Raw genomic sequence first — 17,044 nt, 5'->3', positions numbered from 1 at the left:
AAAAAAAATTATCTTCTATGGAGATTCCCGTAACTATCAGCAATTCATCTTTCCTTGTTGTTCCTGCTATTGCCGTTACTATTCTCAAGCAGGTTTTTTTCCTGCAGGTGTTGCCCCACACTAGCTCAACTGATTGGTATTGGAGATAAGGAGAAATTCATTAGTAGATGGTCATTTCGAATCGGCTCAGAAGCTATGATGAACATTTGCACACTTCTGGCAGGTCCTCTGTGGCCCATCTGGAACAAATTAGTTTTCTTGGCACCGTTTTACTTGCACTGTAAACTCTTTGGGGCAGCGAACAGTAGCTGGCACTAGCCCTAATCTCCAACTGAGCTCCCTAAGTACTACAGCAGTATAAATAAGTAGTAATTAGTTCTAAGCAATCGCAGTCCCACACGGTAGCCTGAATCGGGGAAGGATTAGGATGGAGCTAGAAACTTAATTTTTCTTCTGTCTCAGTGGAACAGAGGAGTAATGTGGGCATTTTTTTCGTGATTCCTCAGTCATGTTTTTCTAGGGTAGAAGCTTCCCATCTTGGGTCGCTATGCAAAGGACTTGGTGGAATTTTAGTAAAATCTCTTTTGACTGACTCGATTCAGCAAGCATGCGTTCAATGGCACCCCAGGTAGGCACAACGTATAAGCAAGTACCCAGGTGGTATGCTGCTAGATCAAACAACAATACAAATGTGGTCTGGATCGGACACGAGTATGTGATCTTCATGTTTCTCATAGGTTAGCTGGATCATGCGTTGCAATCAGTGGTGTGGTGGGTACTGTCATCTACGGCAGGAAATGTCTGACTTGTGTAGACATCAGAACAAGTCACCCTGAGCTCCCCTCATGGGCAGTGGAGAGCTGGTCCTCGGGGTTGATGGAGTTTAGGGGAAATTTTACCTCATTCTACATTTGATCAGATGAATCCTTGGGTTCAACAGCCGGCTCAGGTGTGGGCATCCACTTTACAGACATTTGAGTGCATTCAGTTCCAGACTGAGACATCTGAATGAGTAGGTGTTACCATGGATGCTGGCCAGCTAAGCTCCCACTAGTCAATGGAGATGGAGTCTGCAGCTGGTAGAACCTGGCTAATACCACCATAGACACCAGGGATGAGGTTCTGTTGCCTAGTAGTAGTTGTCTACCATCATTTAGGTGCTGTGGGCATCCCACTTGGCCTCCACCTACTGCCAAATATCCTGTAAGTCATCCTGTAAATCTTGCTAGCCCTTTACAGATGTCTCAGTGCCTTAGGTCATACCAAATGTCATGAGGTGCCTATGTTTAGGCAACTGTATCCTGACCCTGTAGGCTTGCCAGGTAGACCATTGTGTGTTTGCTCCACTGGCTGAATTAACTAAGTGTCTTCTTTCTGTAGTAGGAACTTGGATACCTAGTACTTGGATATCTAGTGTGCAGGGAGACACCTAGAAGTAGGTGGTTTAACCTTAAAATTAGTCCTGTGCCCAGTATACTTGGTGGTTTGGACCTGGCCCTTTACTGACCTGAATGCTGCTGATGTACTTGTGGTCTTCTGGGAATGTTTGTAGGCAACTCCACTAGAGGGACAGTTACTTTGGAAGAAACTTCTTGCAACTTCTGCAGAGCCACAGCCACATCTCAACAGTGCAGAGGTTTCAAGCTACTTTTGCTTCCCTGTTTCTTCCTCAAACCATAAGTGTTGAAGTGGTTGTACAAGTGGTCACACAGATGTGGATAGACCCCAAACCATGAACATTGGTGTCTGGTCTGTGCATACTGTGCACAGGCAGATGGGCAGCAGACAGAAGTGGGCACATACCACTACCTGCCTCACTGGGTCTTCTCACTTTTGAAGAATATGACGACTGGTGCAGAGACCTGTGCTGTGAAGGCAGGAGTAACCAGCAATGATGTAGGCAGAACTTCAAATGAGTGAAAAGACTGTGTTTATCCCAATGTGCCTGAAGCCACCTTCCTGCCTGTCAAGGGCTATGATCAATGCTGTTACAGATATTTCTTCATGGTGCAGCTAGATTTGGAAAAATGGACTATTTGAAAATAGTATAGAATCATAGAATCATGAAGGTTGGAAGAGACCCTTAAGATCATTTAGACCAACCATAACCTAAATCTAGCACTAAACCATGTCCCTAAGAGCTTCATCATGAATCCTGATGAGGCTTAATTTGCTGTTTGCCTCCACCCGTTGCTTGCATTAGTGCCTGCCTCTGTCCTCCTCTGGATGCAATTTAACATCAGGTCCAGTGAGGTGGAAAATAACGCAGGCAGCCCCGGGAGGAGGGGAAGAAAGCAAGAGGGGATACTGCTGCATGTTGTTCTGCACGTCCAGACGCAACGCCAGAGGGCAAGAACTTCTACCCAGCAAGGAGGAGAGATGCCAAGGACAGGGGTCAGGAGAACAGCTGTGGCTGCACTGATCGCTCATGTGAATGATATGATGCTGATACAAGTTTGCTGTAGGTCAGCAAAAGTGCTCAGCACCAAAGCCGAAGCAAACCTGGGCTCTGCCGGCTCTGGTGATGTTGCCGCTTGTGGACAGCCAGGCCTCTATGCAGGAGAAGCAATTTAGGGAGGTTCAGCAAAGAAGCCTGATGCTCCAGAGGACTATATGGGGTGCATGTCTGCTGGCTAAAAGACCCTGCAATGAAGGTCCAGAAAAACCTAGGATAGGAGGAAACTGAATGAAACAGCTTGTTCTCCTCACACCTGAAAGCTACAGAGAACATTCCTCACTGGAGGCGTTGACAGGCAGTTTTCGTCTTCTTGATGTGCCCCACACCCCTGGATACTTCTTCTAGTGGTTTGTCTCTCCCCTTTTCCCCACTGTGGTTTAGTCACCATCCTTGTTCTGATCTTCCATTGCAATGGCAAGATGCCCTTCAGCAAAGGGTATCCATAAACACTTGCCCAGTTAATACCCCATTGTTGATGTCCCAGTTTACCATTTTTTTTATAGTAGGCAATAATCCTGATAACCTCTCTCAGAGCCTTAGCCTCATTCCATCACTACTCCAGGTGCTAATGTCCAGTCGGTTCCCAGTGACGTCCCTTGCAAAGATTTTCTCTCCCTGAATCCAATCAAGTCCAGAACATCTGGACAGCTCAGTGCTTCTCGATCCAGCATCAGAGCTTCTGCTGTGGTTGGGCTTGGGTCTTGGCTTGGCTAACTAGTGGTATGTCATGCTGTCATTTGGAATCAACACTGGGCTCTGTAACACAGTAGGCACTGGGTTTTTTGGAAATGGACAAATAAAGGCCCACTACCACTGAGTACTCACATAGAAAAGAAAATATATGGGCACAGGGCTACTTGTGAAAGTGGGGATGACCCCATGAGTATATTGTTAACTGGTGGTTTCAGAGTCCACAGATCAGAAGGGAACTGGTAATATTATCTTGACCGAGTAAAGACCAGTATGAAGAAGCATCAGGTGCCCTTTATTGTGTCTTTTCTACTGGCAATTTTTAAAATAAATTCCATCCAATGGAATGGCTTTGTACAGATTCTGGTTTTTGCATCTGCAGCAACTTTAACCGACTTCTAGGTGCCTTGAAACCGGATTTGACATCTTGTGGAAACAGATATTCATTCAAACATTATCACATGCTGAACAGTTGTGGGATTGTTGAAGTTAGAAATTATTTAAGTGTCTTGCTGAAATGATGGACCGAGATACATTATTTGTTGTAAAGATGTGGATCATATGAATTCCGTATTTAATCTGGACAAGTTAACTGATCATATGAATTCTGTATTTAATCTGGACAAGTTAACTCAGAATGGCTACTTTTCATGGGATGTTTCTTGCTAAACTGAATTGTTTCAATAGTAGTGAATATTAAAGATTCCTGATAGAATTTGCAGTCAGATTTTGGCTGAATAATAGGTGGAAATGAACTTATTTTATTATAGCTAAGTTGTTAAATAGTGTTTAACCATGTGTTTAACACATTCAGAGCCGTTATTTAGACCTTTAATACAGATATTGATAAATGCAGTATGAGGAAAGATATTCCTGGATATTCAAGACATTTTGGGTGACTTCTGCCTTAAAGCAACTCCGTTCTGGCATCAGTGACTCCTGAAGAGTCTGGTTTGGGCTGTGCTACAGCCTTGCTGCATGAGAGAATAACAGAGGATTTAATTTTCAGTGCTCCGGTTTTACCATTGCTAGAACAGAGACAAGATCTTCACTCCTTTTTGTACGAAGGCAATGTTGAGATGTGAATCTAGAGTACTTTGAGATCAATTGAAGGAGCTACTGCATTGCAAAGTGCAATTATTTTGTTTTGTTGCTGGTTTAATTATACTGATTTTCACGTTTTCTTTTTCAGGTGAAGCCGACCAAAGACTCTGTGTACTTTGGAGCACTTCTCTTTCTCTACACAGGCGACTTCTACCTGAATATCAAGTTCCATGAGGACAACTGCAGCAAGGAGCTGCCTCTCTCCTGGTTCTGCCTTCCTAGTGTCCACATACGTGCTATGGAGCCCATGGTCCAAACTAAGCTCTAAATGTACTGTGCGCTATTTGATTAACTGCAGCGCACAGAAATGCTTGGCACATCCTCTGCTTGACCCCAGCATGTTTCTGTCCAACCCCAGGCCACAGTTTCTACTTTGGAGGAACAGCTGAACACTTTCTGAATTGGCTGATAGTCATTTGGGCAGCTGCTTTAGCTAATTTCAGAGAGAAAGAGAGAGGGATTATAACTATGCTAGAGTTTTCCTCTATTTCCAAAAAAGCCTTTGAAACTGCTAATATATGCATTATACTTTTATATACCCTATTGATATCGGTGGGTTTGAAAGGGTCTTGAGGGTTGAATTTAAGAGCGCTGAATTTAACCATGTATTTGAAGGTCTCAACTCCAGTTTGAATAATCTCATTTTATCATTTTTCAACAAGAGTTGTATAGCTGTTTGAAATGCCTCCTGGTTACACTGGACCCATGGCATGTACCCTTGAGATGTAGTTCTCTCTCAGACTTGTTCCCAGGTTTGTTCTTCTTCACTTATTTGCTGAGTATTTGGTGTCTTTGGTAGTAAATAGCAGTAGTGATGCTTTTTCCTATGTTACTGAAAGTAGGAATAGAAAATGTGCCTCCAGTTATTCTCCTCCTCCCCTGAGCCTAGTGCCACTTGCTCCTGGTAAAGTCACTGCCTTTAGTTTGGTAGATCTATGAACAAGAAATGAAAGATGGCAATGAAGACCTAAAGAATTTTGTCCTTGAAAAAGGAAATAAGCCATCTTTTGGGTTGCCTGGGGCTTGCTTGTGAATTTGGGCTTTCACAGTTCTGTTTTATACAATCACAATTGCTTGAAACGTTTGCAGACACTTAAAGAGCCACCAGAATTAATCAGCTGGTCATTAATAGCAGTTTGCCTGAGTTTTTTGCAAACTCTTCTTATCAGATTTTTCATGCTAATAGACTGGGCTTGATTATGCAGTTGTTTTTCTTCCTTCTTTTTGTTAGAATGATTAAGTTTAATTATTAGGCAATTAGGGCCGTGGAATTCCTGGCCATAAAAGTAGTTGATGAATGTATTGAAAATTTAGCCTGTTGTCTTTCAGAATAACGTTTTGTATAAAGAGACCCACATCTACACCATGTAAAGCAGGGAAATGTCTTAGCTGTATGATTAATATGTTATTTTATGGACCATATGTTTCAAACCTGTCTCAGTCTTCTCTTACATTTACAGCCTGCAGCTCTTAGCTTTGGTGGTAGCATACTTTTGGGGGTGGATACACCAAGATGCGGCAGGGGCGCTCCAGTTTTCTCCGGTTAGCTCGATACGTGCTAAATCTACATGCACAACCTCTTTGCAGATTTTTTTTGTTTGTTTAGGCTTCATCCAAATGTGAGCACATCACTTCATGCCTGACCTGGTCCGTCCTGCTCATGCTGTGGAGCACCAGCCCAGTTTGCTCATTCTTGCTCCTTGCACCATCCCCAGTTGTATTTTTAGATGTGACTGGTGTTTTCCCTAGGAAAGACCACACTCAAAACTCCATTCATCACGTGTTTGCAAATGACTGTAATGTGTTAATCCTAAATATATTTCTAAATTGAGGGAACTATAGCTGGAGCATGATAGCTATATTTCCAGTGTATGCAGGGTATTATCTCTGAAAACCTGTATTGTGGCAATGTTATCAGTGTTTGTGGCTCTGCACACAGCTTCGAATGCCAGAGTGGAAGTCTCTGGTCTTAAACTAGTGGAAATTTGAGACCAACTGAAGATTTACTTGCAATGATGTATTGCTCTGTCAGCTGCCAGCACGCAATGTCCAGTAAGAAAACTGTTCCTTAGAATTGCACAATGGCTCTGGGCCAGGGACACCCGTGGAAAGAGTGTCATGGAAAGAGGGTCCAACCAGCCAAGTTGGGCATTTTTTTTATGTTGGTGGAGCTTGGTTGACCAGTTTGTGCCATGAAGCCGAATTCTCTGTCACTACATAGGCGTATACACAGAAAAATGACATCCCAGGAGAGCGGGAATTAAACCAGTTAATCTTCTCCATGAAAGCTTGCTTTTGACATATGTCTCTGGACTATGTTACACAACACTGTTGCAGTAAAATCTAAATTGGGTTTTATTCAGTATTCCCAGCAGGTAATCTGCAGATGCTAGGGATACAGCTAAGGCTTTGTAAGGACCACATTGCATTTGAAACAAAAATATTGTGAAGCAAATGCTGTTTCAGTCAGGATGCTTCGGTTTACCCAGTTAAGGTATAACTTCCTAGTTTATTTTTGAGAGCATTCTCTGAGAGCAGAGGATATTGTTCTGTGAAACCTGTACTGGGCTGCAGCACTCCTGTGCCCTTTACCTGTAAAGGATCCTGATCCACAGCCTGCTGAAGCTGTTGGAACGGGGACAGATTTTATTATAACAAAAGCAAGTGGCATATTTCTTAGTTTTCCAATATGCCATTATAAATCTCCCGTATGTGCTCATAAATATAAATCCTTATGTGTGAGCTGACCCTTAATGGTCTATCTGTTCATTATATAGTAGACTGCTCTGTCCCTTGTCAACTTTGATGCTTAGTTGCTTTTGGCATTTATGATATCTTTCCCAATTTTCTCACATTTCTACTTGTCTTGGTAAGAGAGATAAAACACAAGAAATTTTTCCTTCTGGGGATCATTTGTGACTTGTCCAGAAGGAGTATATTTAAGTGTCAGTGTAATTTGGAAAAGGTGAGGGATACTTGAAATGAGAATACTACATCATTTTTGGTTTTCTTTTTAATGGAAGTTTTTACTGGGCTTGCTGTCAGGATTGGTCCTTGCAGTGCTTGAAAAGAAGGCTGATACTTTTCTGATCTGCTCTCCTTTTCTGGAACCAAAAACTTGCTTTTATTTCTCTGAACCACCCAGCTATTATTTTGAACATGATGAGCCAAACTGCGCATTGTTACACAGATGTAAATCTGATATGATCACACTTGGTTGAATTAAATCATTCCTAATTTGAATCACCATTACTGAGAGCAGATGTCGGTCCAATATATGTATGCATTGGAGAAGTATAAGTTGTGTAAATTTAACTGTCTGAATAAATACTTGTGTTATTTACACCTCTGCCTGTCTCTTTTGTCTATAATTCTTGATAGAGTTCTTGTGTGATTTTACTGGTAATAATAATGCATCTCTTGATGCTGCATTCTATCTCTGGAAGGAGAATGTATTTGACCCTAGAACTGAAATTTTGGCCTCACTCAAACCTTCTCTTCCTAGATGAACTCAGAGCTGATGGAAGATGTGTGTTCCATAGTGTGGCTCCTGTGTCAGTGTCCATTAATTGTCAGCTGTGGGAGGAGAGATGCACTCATGTGAAAGGTTGCTTGTGCCTCAGTATCCTGATATTGATGACAACGGTGGTGAAACAACGGCACAGGTTGCCCAGAGAGGTGGTGGATTCCCCATCTCTGGAAACGTTCAAGATCAGGTTGTACTGGGCTCTGAGCAACCTGATCTGGGTGAAGATGTCCCTGCTCATTGCAGGGGAGTTGCACTAGATGAGCTTTGAAGGTCCCTTCCAACCCAAACTATTCTATGATTCCGTGATCCTTTCCATCCTCCACAGAAACAACTCAGAGACTGGAAGGAGGACCACTTACGGAGGTGGTATATCTGGGAAGAGGGATTGTAAGCACTTATTTTGTGTGCACCATCTAATGTCCAGCACTGTTTGAGCTTCTTCTGTCCAACACTCCTGAGGTTTCTTTGTTTGGGTTCCCAATCTAGAAGCTCTTAAGCTCTCCTTAATGACAGACAGCTACACTCTCCCTTCCTTGGATTCTCTGGCTCTCTTCCTGAATGTGGGCACTTTGACTCCTCACTGAAGTGGGACTGTGCATCCTTCCTGCTTGCACTACATGCACTAGAACAGTGCCATCTACCAACTCCCTTGGATGTTAAGCATGACTTCCAGAGCTCTGGGCTTGCAATTCAGCTGTTTGGGCACAGGTAGGATTTGAAGGCTTTTCTCCAGATACCTCCTTCACAGAGATTTGTAAAAAATAACACTTTTTACATAGAATCGTAGAATCATTTGGATTGGAAGAGATCCTTTAGATCATCGAGTCCATCCAAAACCTAAATCTAGCACTAAACCATGTCCCTAAGAACCTCATCTACATGTCTTTTAAACACCTCCAGGGATGATGACTCCACCACTTCCCTGGGCAGCCTGTTCCACTGCTTCACAACCATTTCCATGAAGAAATGTTTCCTAATATCCAATCTGAACCTTCCCTGGCACAACCTGAGACCATTTTCTCTCATCCTAAAGAAGACAAACAGATCTGGACAATTTTTGGTAGTCAATGATACATGTTTACCTGTGGAGGTAAGACCTTTCTTGGACTTAGGTCAGGGTCCTTGGGTTGTTCACCCTCTTTCTATTTTAGCTCTTGGTTTTTCATCTCTTTCTGACCTCATCTTTCCCACCAACTCTTCCACTTGCTGCTTTACTGCTTTTCTTTGGTTGATCCCAACAGAAAGGATCAACATGACCCTTTCTCTCTCCTTCCTCTGCATCTCCATCAGAGCTATCCTAACACTTTGGTCCTCTAGGGAAAAAAAAATTGCTCCAAACCCTAATTCAGTTGTTAAACTGGAGTTTGGTTCTCATATCCTCACTTAAAAGCATCTCAAGATACTTCAGTTGAATGAGACCTTATCTATTTTGTTACCATCTGATGTTGCTTATTGGAATGATAGTCATAGAACGTTCTGAGTTAGGAGGGGCCCACGAGGATCATCGAGTCCAACTCCTGTCCCTGCATAGGGCAAACTCAAAGTTGACATCATGTGTTTGAGGGTGTTGTCCAATCACTTCTTGAATACTGTCAGGCTTGGGGCCGTGACTACCTCCCTGGATTGATAGTTAGGCTACTAAATTTATGATGCATCAGTCCCATGATACCAATGAGATTTGTGCTGTATGTAGGTGACATGTCATTTAACATGTATTGATTCCTTATTGTCCCTGTGTTCCTGATTCAGCAAGATATCTATGCATGTGCCTAATGTTAATCACATTAATAGACCCACTGATTGTGGCTAATTCAGCCACACATCTGCCTGGGGAACTTCCTAACCTGTGTCCAGATGCACAATCTGCATCTGAACCTGCGAGTCTGAGATTGAGGTCCTGTCCCATTATGTTACATGGGCCATCACCACTGGTTCCCAGGAACCCCGGTATGAGGAGAAGATATCTCATCAAAATCAGGCACTGTCATTTTAGTATGTAGGGGATAGATACATACAATGAGTCTGGGAGTGCAGAAGATCCTTCTAGGAAGCTATGTTCTCAGTGTGTATCTGTACCAACCAGAGTTATGAACCTTGAAGGCATAAATCTTATTAATAGACTTGCTTGGGAAATCACGCTATACCCAAAGGCTGTGCCCAGGAGCTATGTACTGGGTGAGACAGCGCTCATCTACCTCCTGCTTGCAGTTGTTCTTCCAAGTGTTCCTCTTCCCAGGGCTGGTACCAACACAGACTGCTCTGACATCCTCTCAGCCTCCCCATCTCCACATCCGCAGGAGAACTCCCCAGAAACTTCTCAGGAGCTACCTGGCATAAGGGAAGGCATATTTTGACAATGAGGGAACACAGGAGCACTTTTGTGATGGATCTTCTGAAGAGAAGAATTTGTTATGGCCCAATGTACTCTGGTATCATGACTGAAGAAGGGTGATTTCAACCCTTTTCAGCATGTGTTCAGTTTGAAAAAAAAACCCAACAACTTAGACACTGCCAGAAAGAAATCAGGCCAACTATTGAAACAGTTTAACAATGAGCATCTTGTTAATGACTGTGAGGATGTCATCACTCATCTGTGTCAGAAACAGGGCCCTTCTGCTCTCCAAAGTCTGCCCATGTTCTTGCAGAACGGTCCAGGCCGATGGCTGAAGTGATGCCATGGTCTGGTTTATCATCTGCTTACCACCTCCTCCCCAACACCTCAGATCCAGAGCACAAATGTGATTCCCACCCCATTCCCTTGCCTGATTCACCCCTTTGTGGGGCCACACCAGGCTGAACCCATCTGATGAGTTTGGGTTGAAAAGGGGAAAGAAAAGGCAGGAGAGTGTTTTCCTTCAGTGTGCATACATGTGCATGAGGGGATTATGGATGCGCAGCTCGATCATTGCGCAGACTGTTTAAACTTGTGAGGTTGCAGCATCCCTCACAGACAAATTTGCAGAGCTTTTTGGGGCAGCAAAGGGGTAAATAAGTAGTGGGATGAAGGGAGGGTAGAAATGCCTAGAGAAATGGTACAGGGCTATAACCAGAGACACCTCCACAAGGTGCCCAAGGTTAATTAAGATGAATCAAGGCCAAATGGGTTATGTAACTGCCATGGCATTAAAAATAGGTTAGGCTGTATATTAAGATTTCATTTATGAATTGTTTATAAACCATTCATAAATGTTAGATGTGGTAAGCACGTTATGCACATGAATACTTTGTGTTCCAACATTATCGACGGCTGTATATATGGCAACTGTAGGTATTATAGATGGTTAAGTCACAGCTCTAGAGACCAACAGTTCAACAGCAATATACAATAAATGATTCATCAATCACTTAAACATGTATTAAGCATTTATGTATTCTTTATAAATGGAACCTTAATATGAAGTGTGACCTTAAGAAGTGTGGAACAGGGAACGTTTCCCCTTTCATCTTTTTTTTTTTCCTTCTAAAAAAAATAATTTCAAAAAACCCTCAAATCACCAGTTTAATAATGTTTGGTTTTTTCCCTCAACTCTGGCTTGAGAGAGGCCACAGGTTCCTGAGAATTAAAAAGGGCTCATGGAATGAGTGTGGCATTTGGATGTGCTCTCCTCTCCCTGCAAATACGTTTTGCCTTGGGTGGGGGTATGAGTGCCAGGGATGCAAGAGGATGTCACCCCAGAAGAATGTCACCTTGCAGCCAGGGTGCCTGCAGATCCCTGGAGAAAGCACAAGAGCAAAGGTAATGTGAGTGTAAAGTAAGTAAAGAGCAGAGCAGAACATCTGTGAAATGAGACTTAAACAGGATAATTTAATTCATTAAAACAAGCCCTACAGCTAGCTGTGGTCATTTTCTGGCATGGAAGATGCCACCAGAGAAGATGCCAACATTACAGACCCCCAGCACAAGGTAGACCTGATAGGAGGTTTCTCCTTCACTACCATGGCATCTGCAGTGTAAACAAAAACCTGGAGGAAGATGTAAACGACTAAAGCCACCCAGCTCAGCTCACAGTCCCTTGGAGAGCTGAGCCCTTCGAGACTCTCTTTATTAGTGGAAGAGATACAAGATGCTCCTGTCTTTCCACACGTGGCTGAAGTCCTGGCCAGGGCTGTGTCTTTACAAGTCTGTCGAGGAGGACATGGCAGGGACTTGGCCCAGGTCTCTAGTATTTGACTTGTATATAGATTTTAGCCTCTTCCATGTGGTGTCAGAACAAAGGCCTTGGATAATGAGCATTTAAATTTAGCCCAAAAGTAAGAGAAAGTATGTGCAAATGCTTTGGGCTGTTGTTTTCAATAAAAATATTGAGTAAGTCCACAGATTTTCCCTTTTGTATAGATCTCCAAATGCTGCTGCTCTTGGTTTCAATATAAAATCATGTCCTCTAAAGCTTCTGGTTAGTCCATACTGGGGGCTTGGGGTCACACGAGCTCTGCTGGAAGGAACAATGGGAGGGATCAGTGATGTTATTAACACAAGCCTCTTTATTTGAAACCACTATATATGAACAGGAACCACAAGATGAGCTGTTGAGATTTACAGAGCAGTCATCTAATCCTGCCCATGGCAGGGGGTTCGGACTAGATGGCCTTTAAAGTTCCCTTCTGACCCAGACCATCCTATGATGTGCTCTCCAGGAAATCCCGAGAGAGAAAGAGGCTTGGTGAGGAAGGAATCAAGACAACTTAGAGAAAATACCCATCCTGCATCGGAAAAGTCATGTTTCCAATCCAAAATGCCTAGGTTTTGCCAGCAGCTATAAAGAGAGGCCAAGGTGACCAGCTGAGATGGAGACATCCACTTAGCAGGCCATGCATTCAAGCGAGAAAAATTCCCCTACCCTGTCCCAGATGAAGTTTTGTCTAAAAGTTTGAAAGGACCCAGGGAGACACCCCTGCACACCAACAGCATGAGCACAGGACCCTCATTTCTTTGGAGGAAGGCTGGAGCAAAACCCTTCCCTCCCCATCCAGGGAGCAGCTCCGTGCAGGGCAGGTTTGTATATGGGCTCTTCAGGGTTGCTGTGCTACAAATACCAGGACTGCAGCTCATTCCCTGTATTTTTCCTCTTCGCTGTGCACACCATTGGCCAGGTGTGCAGTGACCTTCCGGGTGGCCAGGACATCACGCGCCAAGTCAACGAGGAACCACGCGATGGGGAAATACAGGTCTCCTGGGGACCACTGATGTCAAATGTCCGGGGGAAGGGGGAAACCTGCTGCAGCTTTATCTTGGCTTTGTGTAAACCTGTTATGACGAGACCCTCAGCTGAGAGGCATTTTGAGCCGTTACTGAATGAGCACACTCACATTTTCCCTCCGTCTTTTCCCCCCACCCCTTGCTGCACAGTAGATAAGGCAGCAGTGTTTTGGCAGCTGGGAGGTGATGCTCTATCTGTTTGCACATATAGGACGCTAATGGAAATGTGCCACCCATCACTGTTACGAGGGGTTTAGCTTGCCCCTGCTCATTGTGCTGGGGACATCAGCTGGTTCCTTTGGTGGCATCGCAAAGGGCAACGATGCCGGGCACGGGTGACAGACCAGGCAGACATCTGCATTGACACTGAAAAATCTCCTGCACCAGCCTTGCTTTTCGCTGTTGCTGCTCCAGGGTCTGTTGTAAATCTTGGCTCTAAACCTACTTTTTCCCCCTGCCTCATTAGATTTTCAATTTCAGGGAATTTTTTCTGACATCAGATTTATTTATTTTGTAATCCCTCACTCTTTGTGTCTCTTTTCTGCAGCTACACCATACCGTTTTGTCTGTTTGACCTAACCTTTGGTGTCTAGGTTTGGAGCTGTCGGAGAGAATCCTGAGGTCCATGCCTTGGATGAAGTCCTCCTCTCTGTTTTCTAGTGCATCCTTCACCTGCTCAAGGCTTGTCCACCCCTGCTCTGCTGCCTGCCTTATTTCAATGTTAGGCACTGGAAGGAGAATAAGACCCATGCCTGAATGGGCTCTCCCTTCAGAGCCAAGACATTCGGTTTGAACTGTTGTCCTCTCTTCCCTTATTTATCAGTCTTCCCACTGGCTCCCAACAAACACATGGTCAAGACTCTGGCTTCTGGTGACCTTGGTGCATTGAAGAAGAGAGTGGAAGAAAGGAGATTTAGTATCACCTTACTATCTTCTGCAAAATCCTTGTTTTGTTGCTTAGTGACAGTATCTTTATACACAGTCCCAGTGCTACACGTAAAATACTGAATGCAAAGCACTGCTGTGCAGCAAGAAGTTAAGCCTCACTAAATACGACGTCTCCCTGCTTGGTGCTGGTGATGTGGTTTCCAGCTCCTCTTGTAAACACTGAAGGGCACATCAGGTCCTATCACTGCAGATAGGCACAGCATTTACCCCCATCTCCATGGCTTAGCTGAAGTGGTGGTGGTGGTCTCAGTCTCTCTGCCATATTTGGGACATCCCAAATATTGCTAGTGTCCAGGTGGGTGGGACCTGGGGGCAGATTCAGGTTGCCTAGGAGGACAGTGTTCCTCAGACCACCCTGCAGAGCCCAGGAGGGAGAAGCAACTGCCTCACGAATGTGTGCACATGACCTCTCTTAGCTCGACCCAAAGTTTATTTTTACTCCACAGTCTTTCCCACAAGGAAACACTTCAGCAGGTCTATTTCTCACTTCCACCTAAAGATGTAAAGATGACTCCTAACTGTTTTCAAGCCTCCATCTTGGTGATACTATAATTCACATTAAGAGAGGAGGCCCTGGAGCTACACTTGGTCCAGTTCTATGGTGACAGGCGCAGTGTATACCAACCCCGACAACTTAAGCAAGGGAGCACATTGTCCAACAGTGCACCCTTCCCTCACCTTGTGCACCTTGTGCTTGTGGATCCAACAAAAACAATATAGAATGGAATGGAATGGAATGGAATGGAATAGAATAGAATAGAATAGAATAGAATAGAATAGAATAGAATAGGATAGGATAGGATAGGATAGGATAGGATAGAATAGAATAGAATAGAATAGAATAGGATAGGACAGGATAGGACAGGACAGGACAGGACAGGACAGGATAGGATAGGATAGGATAGGATAGGATAGACTAGACTAGGATAGACTAGACTAGACTAGACTAGACTAGACTAGACTAGACTAGAATAGAATAGAATAGAATAGAATAGAATAGAATAGAATAGAATAGAATATTTCAGTTGGAAGGGAGCTACCACAATCATCCAATCCAACTGCCTGACCACTTCAGGGCTGACCAAAAGTTAAAGCATGTTATTAAGGGAATTGTCCAAATTCCTCTGAAACACTGACAGATGTGGGGCATTGACCACCTCCCTTGGAAGCCTGTTCCAGTATTTGACAGCCCTCTCTGTAAAGAAATAACCCCCCACACCCCAAAGCCAAGCAATGTGAATTGACAACGATCGATGAATCACGATCGGACCACCCCCTCCGTAGCAGACAGTGGCAGTGAGAAGTGGAGAGGGTTTTCTGTGCCTCCTCCCCCATAGGAACAATTACCAGCTGCTCATTTCTCACTCCAACAAAGTAAAACTGGAAGTCACAGATCTGGCCTCTGGCTTGTGACCCATCTAGTTACCGGTAACTGGATGTGCAAGATAAATAAGCCAGAACCAAAATAGTGGCAAAATCCACCAGCTGCATCGGGGAGAAGAACTTAGAGAGGAAAGCCTGGTTCAATCGAAATGAAGCGGCTGCTGTATGAAAATGCATATTTTATGGGTTACCTATGACTGACAATGCACCGAATATATTTTGGGCAGTCTGCCTTGCTAGTAAACTCTGCCTAATCCACTCCAGGGACTGAAGTATTTGCAGCAGCCTTGGCTACACCAACACAATATTCCATTTCTGTCTTGTTTGATACCATTTCATACAAGGCAGCACGCTCTGAGCTGAAAGCTGCATTGCTATTCCTATAACAAAAGAAAGATCTCCTCTCATTTTAGGTGAAGTCTCCATTTGCATTAAGAATGCCCAGGGGATGTGGATACACCAACACATTTTATCCGAGGGAAATGTTGAGCAGGGTTCCTGGTAAGCCCCAGCTGATCTGTCTCAGAAAAAGAGTAAAAAAGCAAGTCAGGGCTGTAGCAATACAGTCAGCCTTTTTTTTTTAATCTGTCACGCTGGGCAGCAAACCTGCACCTGCGATGGTGCACAGGAGGGCTGTAACAGCACGAACATGCCTCTGGAATGGATTTAGAGATAACAAGAAATCATCTTAATGCGACTGTTGAATGTACAAGGGATCGGGTAATAGTTATCACTGGTACACTTTCATTAACTCCCTTTAATTTAAAAGCTCAGTGTTTGCAGCAATCTTTTACAGGCAAGAAGAAGTCAAATCAAATAAAAAAAAATCCTGTTGAAGTGTGGTGCTGCTGCTTCCCCCCATCAGCTGTACAGCTCAGCCTGAAATCCATCTGTGATGATCCCTCCAGTCAGATCCTGCAGACCTTTGATGGGCCAGGCAGGAACTGCTGGTCCTGCGGTGCTACCAAAATGTCCCCTGTCATCTGTCACCCCCTTATCTCTTTACAGCAGGGACCTTTCCCGTGAGAGGAACACAAGTGACAGCACCCACCATGTCACCAGAGCTTCAGCTTTTCCCTATGCTCCAGGTGAGATCAGGAGCACAGTCCAGATTTGCAGCAATAAAGTTCCTCCACCCAGGAATAACCTGTGTCCATACCTATGGGGGAAAAAAAAAAAAAAAGAAAAAAGAAAAAAAGAAAATAGATGGTTTAATACCCAAACGTAGTATAGATCTGCAACAAAAACCGGAATTATATAATCAGGATGCAGTGTAACTCTCCTGAAACTTAATAAACTATTCGATCTGCCCAATACATTAGCTGCACAAATCAAAAAAACATGCCAGAGAAATGAGGGATTTCAAACAAAAGCCCACAGCTTATGAAACTTGTGATTGCTGAGTAGGGGGAGACAGACCACTGCTTCAACACAACGTTGTCCTCGTCTCCTCCTCCACTCCCCACCCTCCACCCTGCAGAGGTTACACCAAATGCTGGCAGGGAACAAGGAGAAAAGCCAACCCAACTACATGCTGGCTGACTTTACAACAGCTTGTTGATCTCTGCTCCTAGTTTTTCTGCGAGCTACCAAAGCTTTACGAAAAGCCGTCATACATATTCAGGCATTTCAGAGGACAAATGCTGGGCGGGCTGTAGGAAATTTCGGTGCAGGGATGGAGTGTTCCCTGGGCTGTAGTAGGAAATGCCTTTATTTGCGGAAGCAGGATGAGGGG

At 44.0% G+C, this 17,044-nt stretch overlaps 1 protein-coding gene across 5 annotated transcripts in view; it reads left to right on the top strand.

The window, feature by feature from the left end:
- The window catches only part of TRAPPC9 (trafficking protein particle complex subunit 9), a 486,097-nt gene extending 478,530 nt beyond the window's left edge, over window positions 1-7,567 (top strand). For all 5 annotated transcript variants that reach the window (XM_065629223.1, XM_065629226.1, XM_065629224.1 and 2 more), the window contains one exon: window positions 4,341-7,567. In XM_065629223.1, the coding sequence (XP_065485295.1) occupies window positions 4,341-4,520 (180 nt within the window). In that variant the 3' untranslated portion in view covers window positions 4,521-7,567. The remainder of the gene's footprint in view (window positions 1-4,340) is intronic.
- Window positions 7,568-17,044: the final 9,477 nt, after the last annotated feature.

The sequence above is a fragment of the Caloenas nicobarica genome, chromosome 2 (genome assembly GCF_036013445.1).
Source record: "Caloenas nicobarica isolate bCalNic1 chromosome 2, bCalNic1.hap1, whole genome shotgun sequence".
Taxonomy (NCBI): Eukaryota; Metazoa; Chordata; class Aves; order Columbiformes; family Columbidae; genus Caloenas; species Caloenas nicobarica.
This window is presented reverse-complemented; position numbering and strand designations above follow the sequence as displayed.